The sequence below is a fragment of the Ipomoea nil genome, unplaced genomic scaffold (assembly GCF_001879475.1).
Source record: "Ipomoea nil cultivar Tokyo-kokei standard unplaced genomic scaffold, Asagao_1.1 scaffold3087, whole genome shotgun sequence".
Taxonomy (NCBI): Eukaryota; Viridiplantae; Streptophyta; class Magnoliopsida; order Solanales; family Convolvulaceae; genus Ipomoea; species Ipomoea nil.
The window spans coordinates 3784265-3801112 of record NW_017619515.1 but is presented as its reverse complement, the minus strand read 5'-3'; the positions used below and the strand labels follow the sequence as shown (position 1 = coordinate 3801112).

Here is a 16848-nt window from a genome sequence, read left to right as displayed (position 1 = left end):
ATTATATATATATATATATATATATCAGAGCATTAAAAGAACACATATAAAACAGTTTATGTGCCATCTCATCTCAACTTAATAAAGTAGCAAGGTTTATATTGTTGATGCAGTACATTAGTAGTATTATTATTATATAAACTAGCTGGAGCCCCTAACCATAATCTACACCTCCTACTTGTGCTAACAAAAAAACATGGTACCCCAGTGAAATCCCCCATAAATCTATATATATATTCTGGACACGACACGAGCATAATCTAGTCAACTAGAATTGATGAACCTGTGGTTTAATTTTACTTTTGCCAAACCTTTGGTGAACTGAAAACAAGTGAGCAGTGGCGTAATGCTTGGTTCTTGAATCTTGTATGCTCTGCTTTGCTCTGCTTTAAGTAGTTTTGGATAGAAAAACAGACGGAATATGTTTTGTTTTGTTGGATCTATCTCGTTGTCACATGAAATGCTCGGTGCTGGATTTTTCAGCTGCACTGCTTTTCCAAGAATTGATTGGTTAGTATATATATGATGATAAGAAATATAATGATGCATTGAGTGATTGGGTAGCATACCTCTTGCGTTTGGTCTTGTGAGAAGAAGAAGATGAAGAAGAAGGATTGGTATGCCAATTTCTTTTCCTTTGGTTGATGAACCAATTGTTAATCTGTTTGAGTTGCAAGCCAGTTTCTTGTACTAATCTTGCTTTGTCTTCCTCGGTTGGATAAGGCCATTTAGAATGCGATTGCCACCATGCTTTTAAGAGAGATGTAGTATCACCAGGCAGCTTCCCTGCTCTTCTTTTCCGCATAATTTCCTCTCTGATGTCTGCTATCTTTTCCTTGTACCCCTGTTTGAGGTCATGCTTAAGTTCTTGTCTCACCCTCTCCATAAGTGACCTCTCAGTTTCAGTAGGCACCAGAGGTCCAAAGCCCATGGTGTCTGCTCCTCCATCAAAAAACAAGTTGTTGGTGTCACTATCCGCCTGCAGATCATCCTCATCATCAGACATTGTTGCACCCGTTCCTTCACCTGGCGCTACCCCTGTTAATATAATAATAATGCCTCCCTCATTGTTAATATAAATTAAAGACAGATAGAGAAATTAAGGCAGTCGATCAGATCACCTGTTAAGCTCTGCAGGGACTGCTCAAGTTCCCAGCAGGCCATCACAGCTTCCATAGCGTGGACTCGGACATGTTGTTGTAGTTGTTCTTTAAAGGAAGACAGCAACATAACATAATGTGTCTATATCACAATTCACAACCAACAAATTAAATCAATTTTAAAATTATTAGCTGCGCTGCAAATTAATAAACCAGAAGAATTGATGAACATCCATAAATAATCATGTAGCAATCTGCAGGGATTACAAAATGTATGTACGTACTATTAATGGTTTATGATTAGAAGCAAAATGAATTGAAGAATATCAAGAAAGAAAGAAAGAGATTCTGTATCTATAGCACTCCAATAATTAATGGATCGGATCAACGCCGGCCTACAATGTTCCTCTTTGATGCGACATTCCAGATATTACTCACACATTTTATATCTTGTAAACAAAAAGCAAAGCATGCATGTATGTATGTTCTTAATTAATTTCCCAAAACTCTTCTCAACTCTCACCCCGCCCGCCCACTCTCATTTCTTCATTATATTATATTCAAACAGCATCTATATATCATAACTGTAATAATAAGACTAGTACAGTGAAAGTACGTAGAAATTAAACAGCCCCAAGTCCAAGGATTGGATATGATTGTCTGTAAAAATGACAAGCTCGCTCGATCGATAATGAATTTGAAGAAAAAAAAAAAAAAAAAAAAAAAAACAGATAAGGTAGCGGAATATATATAATTACCATAAATTGATCAAGGTCTTTATCGTCTAGGGGAGGTTGGGGGTGGGCGAGAAGGGAGGAGTAGTTAGCGACGACGTTTTGGGACTGAGCAAGCTGGGCGTCGATTCTGGGGAGCTGGTCAACGGGCGTGGCGATTCTGAGGCAGGACACGTGAGCCGACAGCAATTGATCGTAGAGAGGGTGGTTCAGAAGGTCGGCCTTGCACTTCTCCCTCACCCAACTACTACTACTACTGCTCCCTCCTGCGCCTTCGAATTCGCCTTCACCGTGCTTCTTAACGTCGGCGGTGGGAGACAGCCAGTTGGTGGAGGAGTCGGAGTTGTTGTTGTTGGAGGTTTGGAGGTGGAGGAAGTTGGAATTATTATTGGGGGAGTCGGAGAAGTGGTGGTGGCGCTGCAGGCGGAGGAAGACGGAGGTGGAAGGCGGAGGAGATTTTGGAGAAGGAGAAGGCTGGTCCGGTAGCATAGACCGCAAAACGCCCGCGTTTTGCTGCTGCTCGACGCCCATTTCTTCAGAAAACTGATCCTCAAACATAATACACCACCACCACCTTCTACTCTCTACTCCACCATACACTACGTTAGTTAGTTGTTTTTGTTTTTTAAAACACATGCCATCTCATCCCACTATTTATACATACATACATACCTATATGCTAGCTTTATAGGATAGGACGATACATATATATATATATATATATATATATATATATATATATATATATATATTATAGCAGATTCATTTCATATCATGGGATCCGACTATTTAATTTATATATTACTGTTTGATAATATAGTTAGCTTATTAACTAATTTTAATTTATTTGATCACTATTAATTGTTTGACTTGATTAAAAATCAATTAAGTGTTTGATTAATTAGTTTTTTATAATTTTAAAATGTAAAAATTCAAAAAGTTGTTCAAAGTAATTTTTCAATTAACTTTTTGAAAAAAGAAATTATACCAAACAGCTATTAGCTAACAACTAATTTACCAAACACTTTTCTACAATCAACTAATGTCAACTAACAACTATCAGATAAAAATCATTTATCAAATAAATAGGACCACATTTATTTAATTTATTATCTGGCTTATTCTAAGCTACTACCATTAGGTCCATTACACAACAATAATTATAAAAATGGATCAAATGAAAATACAAATTAAAATTCATCAAAGCTAAGTGCAGTGTGTAAAGTAAGGTAATTAGAGGAGGACTGTATACTAATATAAAATACAAAGTAAGTCATATTTATTTGTGGTGGTCACGTGTCTTCTATACCAACTATGTAATGGTCCCTCCTTACAGTCTCCCTGCCGTTAAATGGACGGCAATCTCCCTGTCAATCAACTGCTCATTGTATGTTAGGTCAATATATATATACTTTTCTTCTTCTTTTTTATTTTATAATATATTTTTTTGTATCATTATTTAATTGCAGTGTTACACACATGTGTACAAGGAGGCAGCCTAGCGTGCTAAGCTATATACTTTCTTCTTTCCAATAATTATTTGGACCGCTAGCTAGCTAGCTCTACCTAGCTTCATAATGCTCCAATTCATTTCTTCTCTTCTTTTTTTCTTTTTCTTCATTTTATTACATTAAATATTTATATTATATATTTCCTATTAATAATTCATTAGGGTTTACATATTATTCATTTAGAATAATATAATGCATGCATTCATATTTACATTTAATGTGACTAAGCATTAGATTTGAGGATCCAATGAGTAATTAGTTAGACATATCTCAAAGTTAAGGGTCAAAATTTAGAGGTGCAGGTGGAGGAATGATCATGTCAGATGTAAGTATTTGCATGATGAGGTCAAGGCCGGTGCTTAGGTATAAGTGCAAGGATGCAACATAACATGATTGCACGTGGTGTAGCATAGTCGTGGGATCATACGTTCACTATAGTATTGTGTCAAATTTTAATTTCGTACGAATAGTTGGGAATTACACATACAATTTCCACAAAATTGTAGATAGGATGACATTTTTCTTGGCATTGCATGCATATGGTAGCTAGTGTAGAGCATCTCATGTTTGTTTACATAAGTTGCATGTTTGTAAAAAGATGGATCGGAGGGGTTTAAAAAAAAAAAAAAAAAGAGTTAGCCCATGATATCTTAAATATATTATTGTAATAATCATAAAAATATACACTTATCATTTAAAAGAAGAATTTTGAGGTCAAAGTGGTATGTTATTGTAATCTCATTTTCACTCCTTATTCCTACTTATCTTCTCTATTTATTTTGTATTATTAACCAAAAATTTGTGATAATCTAGGACAAAAACCATCATCATAATGATACACACACACACACAAGCAGCTAAGTATAGTATAGTAACAAAGTGCATGCATATATACTTGTTGTGCCAAACTCTCTCATTTCTTTTAATGGAAAAAGTAAAAGCCAAAATAAATAAAGCTAGCCAGCAGGGATAAAGGGATGCATGTAGATGATGACTCCAATGTATTATTGCATGTACTATACGTGTTTACTTTGGTATCACTTATTGCTAATAGTAAAATACATAAACCAGGCCAATTCAATGAAAGAAAATAAAAAGTCAATTATTTCAATTCCCTTCCATCCTACTCATTTAAAAACAATTAAACTTATTCAGACGTTGTAATTAAGATATTTAATATAGCATATATGTCCCTTATTGTACATACTACCCCTTCAACAAAATAACACATCAAGGCAGAATCATATATAGGTGAAGGTGAAAGTGAAAAGTTATCCGTTCCCGAGTTAATCTATAAAAGATGTACAATAATAAAAATGTTAGGAATCTCAATTTTCATATTTAAAAATTATATGTGAGCTCGTAAATAAGGATTAGATATACTCTATGAGACATATCCATAGGAAAACAAATGTATTCAATGATTAGTTAATTGCCCCTTATCGTCTTGAATGACAAGTTTATGTACGCATTTTATAGACATTGTGGATATAACTTGATTTGATTAATTTATTTAATTTTTGTTTTGTTTTGGTATTATCTAGCTTATTCCCTTGGGCTTGTATTCAAAAAAAAAAAAAAAAAAAAAAAAGTGTTTGATTGAAATTAGTGGAAGAAAAGGAGAGTGTCGAACAATGTTTAATATATAATAAGTTGATGATGAGCGCATTATCGATCGATCTTCTAGACCTACTCTTACTTTGAATTAAAAAATATTTGAACATATATAGGCATAAAGTTGATGAGTTGAGGCGTGGATGGCATCATTTAGCAACAATATAATATAATGTCGTCTGTCCTATGTTTCTCACGACAAAAATCTAGTTTGGATTTCCAAACCCGTTACGTTATGTCATATGTGTGCGTATGTAATCCCTTTCTGGCGATTTTATTTATTTATTTTTTAAAAAATATATTTTCTGCTATTATATTAGAAAATGTATAGTAGTTTAGATTGACACGCAGCCTCCCTCACCGAAAGTTATTTCTTTGAAATCACATCAACATCGAATCCTGTTATCACTCTCACTAATTATTATTAATTAATACAAATTATTTACCAATTTTTTAATTATTATATATAATAATACTGTGAATATATAGTATAATAATACAATGCAACCCCATACAAATAAACCTAGTTCAATTCAATTTTAATGTACCTCATATAATGAGTAGTTGATGATGGTAACTATTAGCAAAACAATAATAAATTAAAGTTTGTGGCTGTGATATTATGAACTAATTGATTGTTTTCTTTTTTTTTTTTTTTTTTTTTTTTTTTTTAAGTAAAGAGATTATGTGATCTTATCGGAATATATATAGTGAGTTAGATGGACAAAAATTGATGTGGTTAAGTTATTCATTGCTTGGATGATGGGATGAAATGGTAGCAATTCCATTATTCCACCTTATCACAAACCATAGGTGTATTAATAGTCATAAGTATTACGTATAGCTTCAATTCAATTGCTCTGATCTAACTTATTAGCTTTAAAAGCTGCACCCGACCTCATCTAATCTCATCTCTTGACAAGAATCTTCGTGACCCATTTCTTGTCACAGCACACATTTTATGACAATTCAAATAAAGCTCTGCTAATTTAATTAAGCACACATATATTCATTATTGATTGATATTGATATTGATTTCTACCCATATATATGTCTTATTCACATCTCATCTATATATATACAATATACAAGATAGATAGATATATGTAAGTGGTCCATCCCCATTATATGTATATTAATTACTCAGCTCTTTACTTCTCCTCTTTAATCTAGCTACATATATAGGCTATGCCCTAACTCTCATGCATCAATCAAATTTTGATTTTATATCTGTGGATACACGTACTGCACGCGTTTGTGGATAAGTTCTGAGGCGATTGAGACATGCATACACCAACTATTATTATTACCATTGACGTTTCGACGACTAGAAAAGTAGACACTACATACATAATAACATTCAATATAATGAATATATAGTATACATGTCAAAGTGGACAAGTTAAGATGAATCGAATAGGTACAAAATTTGAAAATGTGTGCGGCATGCGTGTTTGGCACGCTAGCTAGCTAGCTAAATGAAGTGTAAGTAACATACATACATACAGTGAATTGATCGAATTAAATAAAATAGAAAATAAAAGAGGAAAGAATGAAAAAGAAGAAAGTGGTGGCCTGGGCGGGTATGATGTAGAAGGAAGCTGGGATGAAGCACGCTTGGTTGGAGTATTATTGGTGGTCCTTCCTTCAAATGAATAGATCAATATGGAATGAACGAATTACAAAAGATGCTAAGTGGTAATGCCAGACAGATTCAAAATGGTTGTCTTTTTAAGGAGCGCAGCTAGCTAGCTAGCGCGCGGATCGGTGGACCCACAATCAGCTCAATTAAGAGAAAATTGTAATTTATGTCATTTTTCATTATTAATGTTATTCTTGAATTATTAATGATGTAAATATTGTTTCTTAATTTTTAAAATGGTATATTTATTGCCTTTCTCGTAATGTAAATATTGTCTCTCAATTTTTCTCATGGTACGAGAAGGATAATATATGTATCGTTTTAAAAATTAAGAAATAATATTTATATCACAAATAATTCAAAAGTAACATTAATAATTGTTGAAGGTGCATAAATTACAATTTTCGCGCCCAATTAATTAAGGAGTGAGTGAGTGAGTTACGATGTGTTGGCATGAATCGGATATGATGGGCAAGTGTTAGCTAGACAGCGGTCCCCATTTTTTGTACTTATGAAATCCTATCCTTTTATCACTACACCATCATATCATTAGTCTATTTTTTGCCCCACTGCATTTTCCATTCCATCAACCTACCTAAACCATTATATTAAAACAAACACACAAACACACACACACATCTATCTATATCTATATATATATATATATATATATATATATATATATATCACTACAAGAAAAATGCACATAGACAACACTAGAAAGACAACAGTTTTTAAGAAAAGTGTTGTCTTTTATATAAAAGACAACAGTTTGGTCCAAAACCGTTGTCTTTGATGCAACACTTTTGTCAAAGACAACGGTTTTTACTTAACCGTTGTTATAAGTGTGTTGTCTTTGTGCATTTTGTGGAAAGACAACACCACAACGACAACGGTTTTTTAAAACCGTTGTCTATGTGCATTTTTTTAAAAAATAAGACAACGGTTTTTTTAACTGTTGTCGTTGGTGTGTTGTCTTTAAGCGCACTAGAATACACAACACTAGAAAGACAACGGTTGTTTAAAACCGTTGTCTTTGTGCGCTCTTTTTTTTTATTATTATTTTAAAGACAACGGTTTTATTTAACCGTTGTCGTTGGTGTGTTGTCGTTAAGCGCACTCGAATACACAACACTAAAACGACAACGGTTTTATATAACCGTTGTCGTTGCACGTTCTTTATTTGTTTAAGACAACGGTTTTATTTAACCGTTGTCTTTGGTATGTTGTCTTTAAGCGTATTTGAATACACAACACTACAAAGACAACGGTTTTAAAAAACCGTTGTCTTTGCGCATCATTATTTAACAGGTATATAAAATAAAATCAAAGATGTTATCAATAAGAGTCAAACCTATGACCTTAAACTTAACAAGTAAGTGATCTAACCAACTTAACAACACAAACTCTTATGTTTAAAGGTGCAACATCTGGTATATAACTGTGTTGTTTCTGTGTTGTTTGTGAAAACCAAGACAACAATTTTAGAAAATAGTTGAAGAATTCCCCCCACAAAGCTACACCAACACTTGTGTACTCAACATCTAGTATATTACCAGTTTGCTTATGTGTTGTCTTTGAGAACCAAGACAATGATTGTATAAAATAGTTTGCTTATGTGTTGTCTTTGAGAACCAAGACAATGATTGTATAAAATAAGTTAAGAATGCCACCATGAAGGATAGAACCCAAGATCTTTAACATAACAAATAAAGCTAAATCCACCAAGCCACACCAACTCTTATGTATTAATGTGTTACACATTATCTTTTACCTATAATTTAACAAAGAAAGAATACAATTTAAAAGATAATTTAATAGTTCTATTTTCGTTCATATTTAAATATAAAATTATTCAACAAAATTTCAAAGTAAATTCATTAAAGTTTTATTTTCAATTATATTACAATTAAGACCAATCTATGAATTCAAAAAAATAATAATAATTATCAAGTATAAAAAAAAAAAAACAATATGGGGTGGTGTTCATAATGGTGCGGTATGATGTGTAGGGGTTAAGGGTGGTAGGATAGGGGCCGGGGTTGGTAATCGACTCTTCCGGCTAGCGCATGACTAACAAGGTTAGTTATATGTTGGTAATCGACCCTTCCGGCTAGAGAATGACTGACAAGGTTAGCTATATGTTGGTAATCGACCCTTTCGGCTAGAGCATGACTGACAAGGTTAGCTATATGTTGGTAATCGACCCTTCCGATTAGCGCATGACTAACATGGTTAGCTATGTTGGTAATCGACCCTTCCGGCTAGCGCATGACTAACAAAGTTAGCTATATGTTGGTAATCGACCCTTCCGGCATGCCTGGGACACGTTGAGAATGGATATGAAAGAGTAGTTGATCGATGCCGTACAGTTAGCTATATCCTATTTCTTTTGCCGCGATCTTAATTAGCTCTATGTTCATAATTACCAAACTGAGTTAATTACCAAAATGGTCCTTTGACTATAGCGAAATAACCAATTTGGTCCTTGACTATTTTTTAAAACCAATTAAGTCCCTCAACTTTAAAAATTTTAACCAATTTGGTCTTCCATTTGTTTGACCGTTAGTCAACCGTTAACTTGGGACTAAATTAGTAATTTTGCTATAGTCAAGGGACCATTTTAATAATTAACTTTAGGGGAAGGCAATTCAGTTTAGTTTTCTCGAATCGAACCGTACTGAACCAATTGGTTCGGTAATATAACAAACAACTGAATGGTATTGGATTCTATAGCTATGAATCAATTCAGAAATTATGAATCTGCAGTATAGAAATTATAAATTTACTGTATAGAAATTATTAATCTATACAACTGTATTTAAATTAGAAATATACTATATAGAAATTATGAATCTACATTATAGAAATCTATGAATCTCGTGTTCTGTACCTATATTTCCAATATTATTTTAATTAACCGGATATAACGACCAGGGTAATTAAACTAATACGGAATATTTTATTATGAAATTTCCCTCTAAGTGAAAATAAAATTTCCCTCTAAGACAAAATTTCCCTCTAAAACAAAATTGGGAATTAAATTTTTGTCCCTCGATCAAATCAGACAACGTAACTCGTCCAGAACGCAACTCGATCAGAGAACCCCTTACTCCGCCGACCGCCACTCTCGGCAGTGAGAGGTTCCGCCGACCGCAGTCAGAGTGCTCTACGCAGTCGCCGTCGACAACACAGAAGCTCTCCGCAGTCGCCGTCGACAACACAGAAGGAGTACGGGGAGAGTGAGAATCGAGGTGGCTTTGAGACAAAGGAGCTGTTTCCGTTGAGCGGGGGAGAGGCGGCGTTGTTCAACCAGCAGCAGCAACAATGGTTGGATCTCTTGGCCAATTATGGCATTGTGGCGGATCCGAGGATTATGATTTTGCCGCCTCAGAGGCCGCAGGTGAAGAAGAGTAGAAGAGGACCGAGGTCCCGCAGCTCTCAGTACCGTGGAGTCACATTCTACCGAAGAACGGGGAGATGGGAATCTCACATTTGGTAAGTTCACACTATTATATGATAGACGATAGACGATATCTATGTTTCGGATATGTTCTTCGATGCTTTTGTCAAATTTGCACAATATAATTAGACATAATCTGTGGATAATGCATGGGGAATGCTTAGCTAACACCAACTAATCGCTGTTGGAAATCGATACTTGCTATACTTGGGTTCATATTTATCCCTCAATGGGAATAATACTGTATTGAGAGTTTAGAGGAATCTCAAACAGTTGTTTGCAATACTGAACAATCTCTGATTAACATAATTCATCACCGATGTCCATAACACATTTGTTTAAGTATTGATGATCAGGTAATATCACTGCGTAATTTTGGTCATAGCTATATGCAGTAAGAAACATAGTAGATGATTTATCTCATTACCCATCACAAATTGTTCGATACTAATGTCAATTCTGATGGCTTTGTTTTTGTTTACAGGGACTGTGGGAAACAAGTTTACTTGGGTAAGCGAATGTTTTTAGTACATGTTATATTGATATATTGAAACATTACTGATATATTTTTGATGATCTATTCTTACTTTGGAATCTAAATTTGTTCATAGGAGGATTTGATACTGCCCATGCTGCTGCTAGGTAATGAATATCTTAAGCTGGGTTCTGCTTTATACTGGTCTTCTGGTTCAAATTTGCTGAGTTTATAGTAATGGAAGGATGGAATTAACTTGAAGAACCTCTACTAATATCAGGGCATATGATCGTGCTGCAATTAAGTTTCGTGGACTAGATGCTAATATTAATTTTAATGTCACCGATTATGAAGAAGATCTCCAGCAGGTTGGGTAGTATTATTAGTATTCATGGTGGTTCTGATATCCCATCACATTATCATTGTAAATTTTGTGAATACTATGCAAATGAAGAACTTAACAAAGGAAGAGTTTGTGCACATTCTCCGTCGTCAGAGCACTGGGTTTTCTAGAGGGAGTTCAAAGTATAGGGGAGTTACCCTACACAAATGTGGACGATGGGAAGCTCGAATGGGGCAATTTCTTGGCAAGAAGTAAGATTCTATTAGCTTCATTGTTGGTTAAAATGGATATCCATTTACATTATATAGCATTGTTAATAAACTGAGGAGTACATGTTCATATTGGTTAGCATATAAGATTTGGATGCAGGTATATCTACCTTGGACTGTTTGACAGTGAGATAGAAGCTGCAAGGTCCTATTATCATAAGTTCACTGTTTTCTCCTATATGTAATATAATCCAGCCTCAACATAACATTTCTTAAACTTAGTTGACTTGGAATTTGGTTTTGATTTTGATCAGGGCATAGGATAAGGCCGCCATAAAATTAAGTGGGAGGGAAGCTGTGACGAATTTTGAACTAAGCGCATATGAACAAGAGTTGACTTCTGAAGTTGATACTGGAGGTAAAGGTTCTTTACAACATCCCTCATTGGTAATCCTTGTTGAACATGTCCATTAATAGGACCCTGGCATTTCATGCAGGTGGCAGCCAAGATTTGGATTTGCATTTGGGCATTGCTCCTACTAGTTTTGTAGATGGCATGGGAACCCTCCAGTTGCAAAGTGGTTTAGCCAGTCCAAAGCATTGGGGAGTGGGGGTAAGTTGAAGGGCTTTGATTTAAAACTTTATCTCATTCTATGCAACTCTTTTCATATTTCTGCTCTTTTCCTTTCCATCTTAATTTTTTAATTGGTTTGTATTAGATAGTGCATTGAAACACTAAATTCTTCTCTGTGTTGTAACCGGTTTAAATTGTCCTCCTTCGTATGCAGACCTCTGCTTCAAATACAGTGGAATCTGAACTACTACCACGTGGCTTTGAATTGCTTTCTGAGCATCCTCCTATCTGCAATGGAGTAAATACTCAATTCTTTCCCATTTACAAGGTATCCCACTATCCTCTTGTCTAGCATGGTTTGAAGCATACTACAAGATTTCCATACATTTGTCTGTCATTATTTTTTACTCTCTAGACAATTCATTCTTTTCTTGCTCCTCCTGCTAATGTTCTAGGCCTACACTACTTTGAAATCTTTAAAGGAGTTAGTAACACCTGAACTCTGTGCAAAAATCATTTGAATGTATACATATTGAACCAATTGTTTAGTGAGTTATTTCCTTTCACCTCTGTGCGAAAATCATACTGGTCCCAATGAACTCTCTCTTATGGGCAAATATCTTATCTATGGCAGCTATTGTTACTTGTGATTTACGGATATTAAGTCACTTGAAAGAAAATTTGGTCTTTTAGTCACCATTGGTCAATTTGCCACTTAATGCAGGGAACAGCAATAGGGAAGGGCATGGAAATTAATTCCTCACCAAACTGGGCTCAAGCTTATGGTGGGACTCCTCCAGCAACACTCTTCTCTACTGCAGCATCATTAGGATTCGCTAACGCAACCTTTACTTCTTCCCCGGCTGCTCCTCGGCTACCTCATTTCTCTAGTGGAATGTTACCTTACCATCATTCTTCACCTCCTATTCCAACTATGAACAACACTGCTCACTTTTGCTGCCGGAGCTGAAGTCAACAGGTAGTCGGTTACTGCCGTCAATTCTTTCCTCCCTTAGTACTCTGAAATTAGGTAAGAGCAAAATGAACAATGACTGTTTTGGTAAGCACAAACAAACCGGGTTTTGGTTTCTAACTACGCATACAAGGCCATGTGCTGCTCTTCTCTGTTTTGAGTGATTTGTAAGACTGCATACAATAGCTTTAATAGTGTAAAAGCTCAAGGTTTTAGACTACATCAGAATGGTATGATAGGGTGCCACTGGTGCTCAAATTCATTTTTGCCTTTACATTTCTGCCTGCTGCACTAAACTCCGAAATGTTAATTCTGTGGCTTTTTCCCCTTTAATATGAAAGTATGAAACTGTCCAATTTTATTCTTGAAGTGCCTTGTTAATATTTCATTGCCGTATTTTATTTTACCTAACTTTTTATTGTTTGGACTAAGGCTCTCCACGTCGCCCCCTACTTTGGAAATGGTTAATTATAGTTTTTGTATTTTCCCATTTAACAACATCGGTTTCAACAACATTGAATTGACAACGGGTCAAAATCCGTTGTCTTTGGAAGAAACAACAACGGTTTAAAACCGTTGTCTATGTTCGTGACTTTTAACAACACCGGTTTTAACAACACTTAATAGACAACGGTTTAAAAACCGTTGTAGTTTCTAGAAAAGACAACGGTTATTAACCGTTGTCTATGTGCGTGACATACAACAACACCGGCTTCAACAACACTTAATAGACAACGGTTAAAAAACCGTTATTGTTTCTAGAAAAGACAACAGTTATTAACCGTTGTCTATGTGCGTGACTTACAACAACACCAGTTTCAACAACACTTAATAGACAACGGTTGAAAAACCGTTGTTGTTTCTAGAAAAGACAACGGTTATTAACCGTTGTCTATGTGCGTGACATACAACAACACCGGCTTCAACAACACTTAATAGACAACGGTTAAAAAACCGTTGTTGTTTCTAGAAAAGACAACGGTTATTAACCGTTGTCTATGTGCGTGACTTACAACAACACCGGCTTCAACAACACTTAATAGACAACAGTTAAAAAACCGTTGTTGTTTCTAGAAAAGACAACGGTTAAAAAACCGTTGTCTATGCGCGAGACTTACAACAACACCGGCTTCAACAACAGAAATTATACCCCTACGACAACGGTTATTAACCGTTGTCTATGTGCATTTTTCTTGTAGTGTATATATATATATATATATATATGACCGGCCATTATATTTCAACTACTAAACCCGGCCTAAAATAAAAAAATATAAAAAGGTACTTAAATTTCTTTTTATTTTTTATTTTTTATTTTTTATTTTTGAAGTGATAGAGTTAATTAAATGAATAAATCCTGATTAAGATTAAAATTAAAAATACCTATTCTATGAATGTCAAGTAATTTTATTTCCAGATGAGATGAGATCGTATAAAGTCTCTCTGGCCTCCATCTATCCCTCCATATGTTCAAATACTTAGGGACTCTCTAGCTAATTAGCTTATTGATTTATGTTTCCCTATCTGCATCCACTTTTTTACTTTTGGTCTCTTCTGATAGTTGATTGTTAAAATATATATATATATATATATATATATATATATATATATATATATATATATATATTAGGTAGATAGCTTGTTGGATTTGATTACATCTTACTTGTACGTCTTTGAAGTTGGCACCTTCATTGACTACATTTGGACATATATATATATATATATATGGTATGGGTTTAAAAGGATTAGTTTGAATATGGTATGGGCTTAAAAGTGTCTCCTACAATTAAGGGGACCACAAGTTTCAGGGCTCAGGCCAGTTGCCTGTTAAAACCAAGGCTCTAAACGCTCTAGCGAGCGTGTGCACGCGGCTAGGCGGAGAAACATAGCAAATTTGTGGGACCCACCGTTTCTGAAAAACCCAAGTTCTTCCCGCAACATACTCACTCCTTCTCTTTCCTCCACCTATACACTTCACCTGCAAAAATCTAGTAATAAAATCTCCCAAATGGGGTGGGTTGCTCTTAGAAGTGTTATTAAATCATTATAGTACTCAACAGTAGAAACTCTGGGTCACATACACCCAAATTAAAAAAAGTATCATATATGGGCCTTGGTCCATTTGATGTTACGTTGTGAGGTCTATCATATATATCCATCGGAGTGAATGCATACAATTATATTATATTAATTAATTAGTTGGTGCAGTCATGCTTTACTCTTTAAATTTAATTACAAAAATATAAAGTAAATAATGAAGCTAGGCCGGAGATGAGATCAGAAGAAATACATAATGCATACAGGCAGGCAGGTGACGATAATGTTATTTATATAGATGGTATTGTAATGTTATTACAATGACTAACATATATATATGCATGCAACTCGGCGCTCAAATGAAATGGAGTGGATTCATTCTTAGCTAGCTAGCTTGCATTGGGTTCACTACCTGTACGTACTATATACCCACCAATTCAATACGTACTACATGTATATATGTAGCGCAAAGCGAGGTCGTATGTAGCGTACAACCTAAGACCGATCGACTTCAATTCAATTGGATCCATATATCTAGCTCACATGCAAACTAAACAAATTAAAATGAAATGAATGATATACAGTACAGTAGAAATGGATGGGTATATATACTATGTCTCATTATCGATCTCATCAACCATTATATGTATATATATATATTAATGTGTAATTAATTAAGGCAGTGTGGGAGAAAGGGGAGGAGTGGGAAGCTTAAGTTGTCCGCAATCACTGATATACAGAGTGTTGAGAGGTTTGTTCCATATTGCCCTCGCGTTTTTGGCTCTCCCATCTCCCAGAAATTCTGCTATTCCATTATATTGCTGTATTCTTTCTGACGGCTTATATGTCGGAATTCCTGCAATCCTTCCAACCACATCCATTCCTGCATGCACATTATTTCATTTCATTTCATTTCAACCCTATTTAATTTAACACATAATTAATATTTTTAATAATTATATATAATTGATCAGGTAGGTACCTTCAACCACGGTTCCAAACACGATGTTTTTGCTATCAAGCTGAGGGCAGGGTCCAGGTCCAGTGGTGATCAAGAACTCCACGTTGTGATAATCCGGATTCATCTTTACGTCATTGTCGTCGTCATTCTCCGACAAGCACAACGACAATGTCCCCGGTCGAGAATGTTCCAACAAGAACGCCTTTGATTCCACCGTCTCCGTGTTCCTAACCAGCGACGTAGGCGCCTTCACTTCCCCTTTGTCCCGCCGCCCTTGCCTTCCCGCCAGGAAGAATTGCCCCGGGAATATTTTATTTACCAAACTGCCCTTGTAGCTCGACCCGGAGGAGCCTGTACACATGGCCTTGAAGTTGGAGACGGTGATGGGTACGAGGTTGCCGTATAGGCCCAGGACTACCCGCCCGACAGCCTCTGCGTCGGCGCAGAGGGCCAGGTCGTCGCCCAGGGTTCGGTTCACGAAGTAGGTCGGGCAGATGCTGAAGTCTAGGAAGACTCTGTCGGTGATGGTGGTGTCCGGCGACGGCGAGGGGGAGGAGTAGGAGAGTGGCGCTGGGAGGGAGAAGCCGCCCAGGGTGGTGGAGAGGAAGAGGAGGGAACGGCGGGAGAGGTGGAGGTGGGTGGCGCGTTGTTTTGGGTGGTGGGGAAGGAGGAGAGAAGAGGGGAGGAGGGTGGCGGAGATTCCCATGACCATCGAGCTGAGAGTGACATGCTTAGGTTGGATCTGTCGCCGTGTAGCATCGAAAGAGGATAGAGTTTGATTGCGTATTGCTTCAACGAATCAACGCCACACAAGCTAACGAGGATAAATCCACACACATTTTAATAAATAATCCAAAAAGGCATGTAAAAATCCAGTCCTTATATCATGGACCAAGTTCCACCTTTTAAGGTGGAATTTAATCTTAAATTATATATTTTTAGTATTAAAATTGTGAACTTCTATAATATAGATTGTATTTTTAAATTTTGAGAATTTGTAAATTTTTATTTGATAAACTGTGAACATTTAGTATGTAAATTGTGTACATTTGAACTCGTATTCTCCTCGCAATGTGAATTCGAGTCCAAAAAATAATTTCCTGTAAAAATCTGCCTCCTTAGCTATCAACTGGAGTATAGTTATTTGGGGTGTTTGGAATTAACAGATAGCTAATAACTTATTAGTTGATAGATCAATTTGGAACTTATTCA

The 16848-nt window shown here is 35.7% G+C and overlaps 2 protein-coding genes and 1 pseudogene across 3 annotated transcripts; 1 reads left to right on the top strand and 2 right to left on the bottom strand.

The window, feature by feature from the left end:
• Positions 1-47: 47 nt before the first annotated feature.
• Positions 48-2487, bottom strand: LOC109166222 (homeobox protein knotted-1-like LET12). The gene is made up of 4 exons (XM_019315127.1): positions 1859-2487; positions 1122-1242; positions 570-1038; positions 48-488 (listed from the first exon to the last, which is right to left on the bottom strand). Exons 1-4 carry the CDS (start codon positions 2468-2470, stop codon positions 452-454), a joined length of 1239 nt encoding a protein of 412 aa, XP_019170672.1. The 5' UTR covers positions 2471-2487; the 3' UTR covers positions 48-451.
• Positions 2488-8721: 6234 nt separating this feature from the next.
• Positions 8722-13007, top strand: LOC109166169 (annotated as a pseudogene).
• Positions 13008-14950: 1943 nt separating this feature from the next.
• LOC109166224 (peptidyl-prolyl cis-trans isomerase CYP28, chloroplastic) lies at positions 14951-16437 on the bottom strand. Of its 2 annotated transcripts, XM_019315129.1 has the most exons (3): positions 15658-16437; positions 15333-15558; positions 14951-15112 (listed from the first exon to the last, which is right to left on the bottom strand). In XM_019315129.1, exons 1-2 carry the CDS (start codon positions 16346-16348, stop codon positions 15350-15352), a joined length of 900 nt encoding a protein of 299 aa, XP_019170674.1. In that variant the 5' UTR covers positions 16349-16437; the 3' UTR covers positions 14951-15112; positions 15333-15349. The 2 variants fall into 2 exon arrangements, with proteins under 2 accessions (XP_019170674.1, XP_019170673.1); XM_019315128.1 differs by having other exon boundaries at positions 14951-15558.
• Positions 16438-16848: the final 411 nt, after the last annotated feature.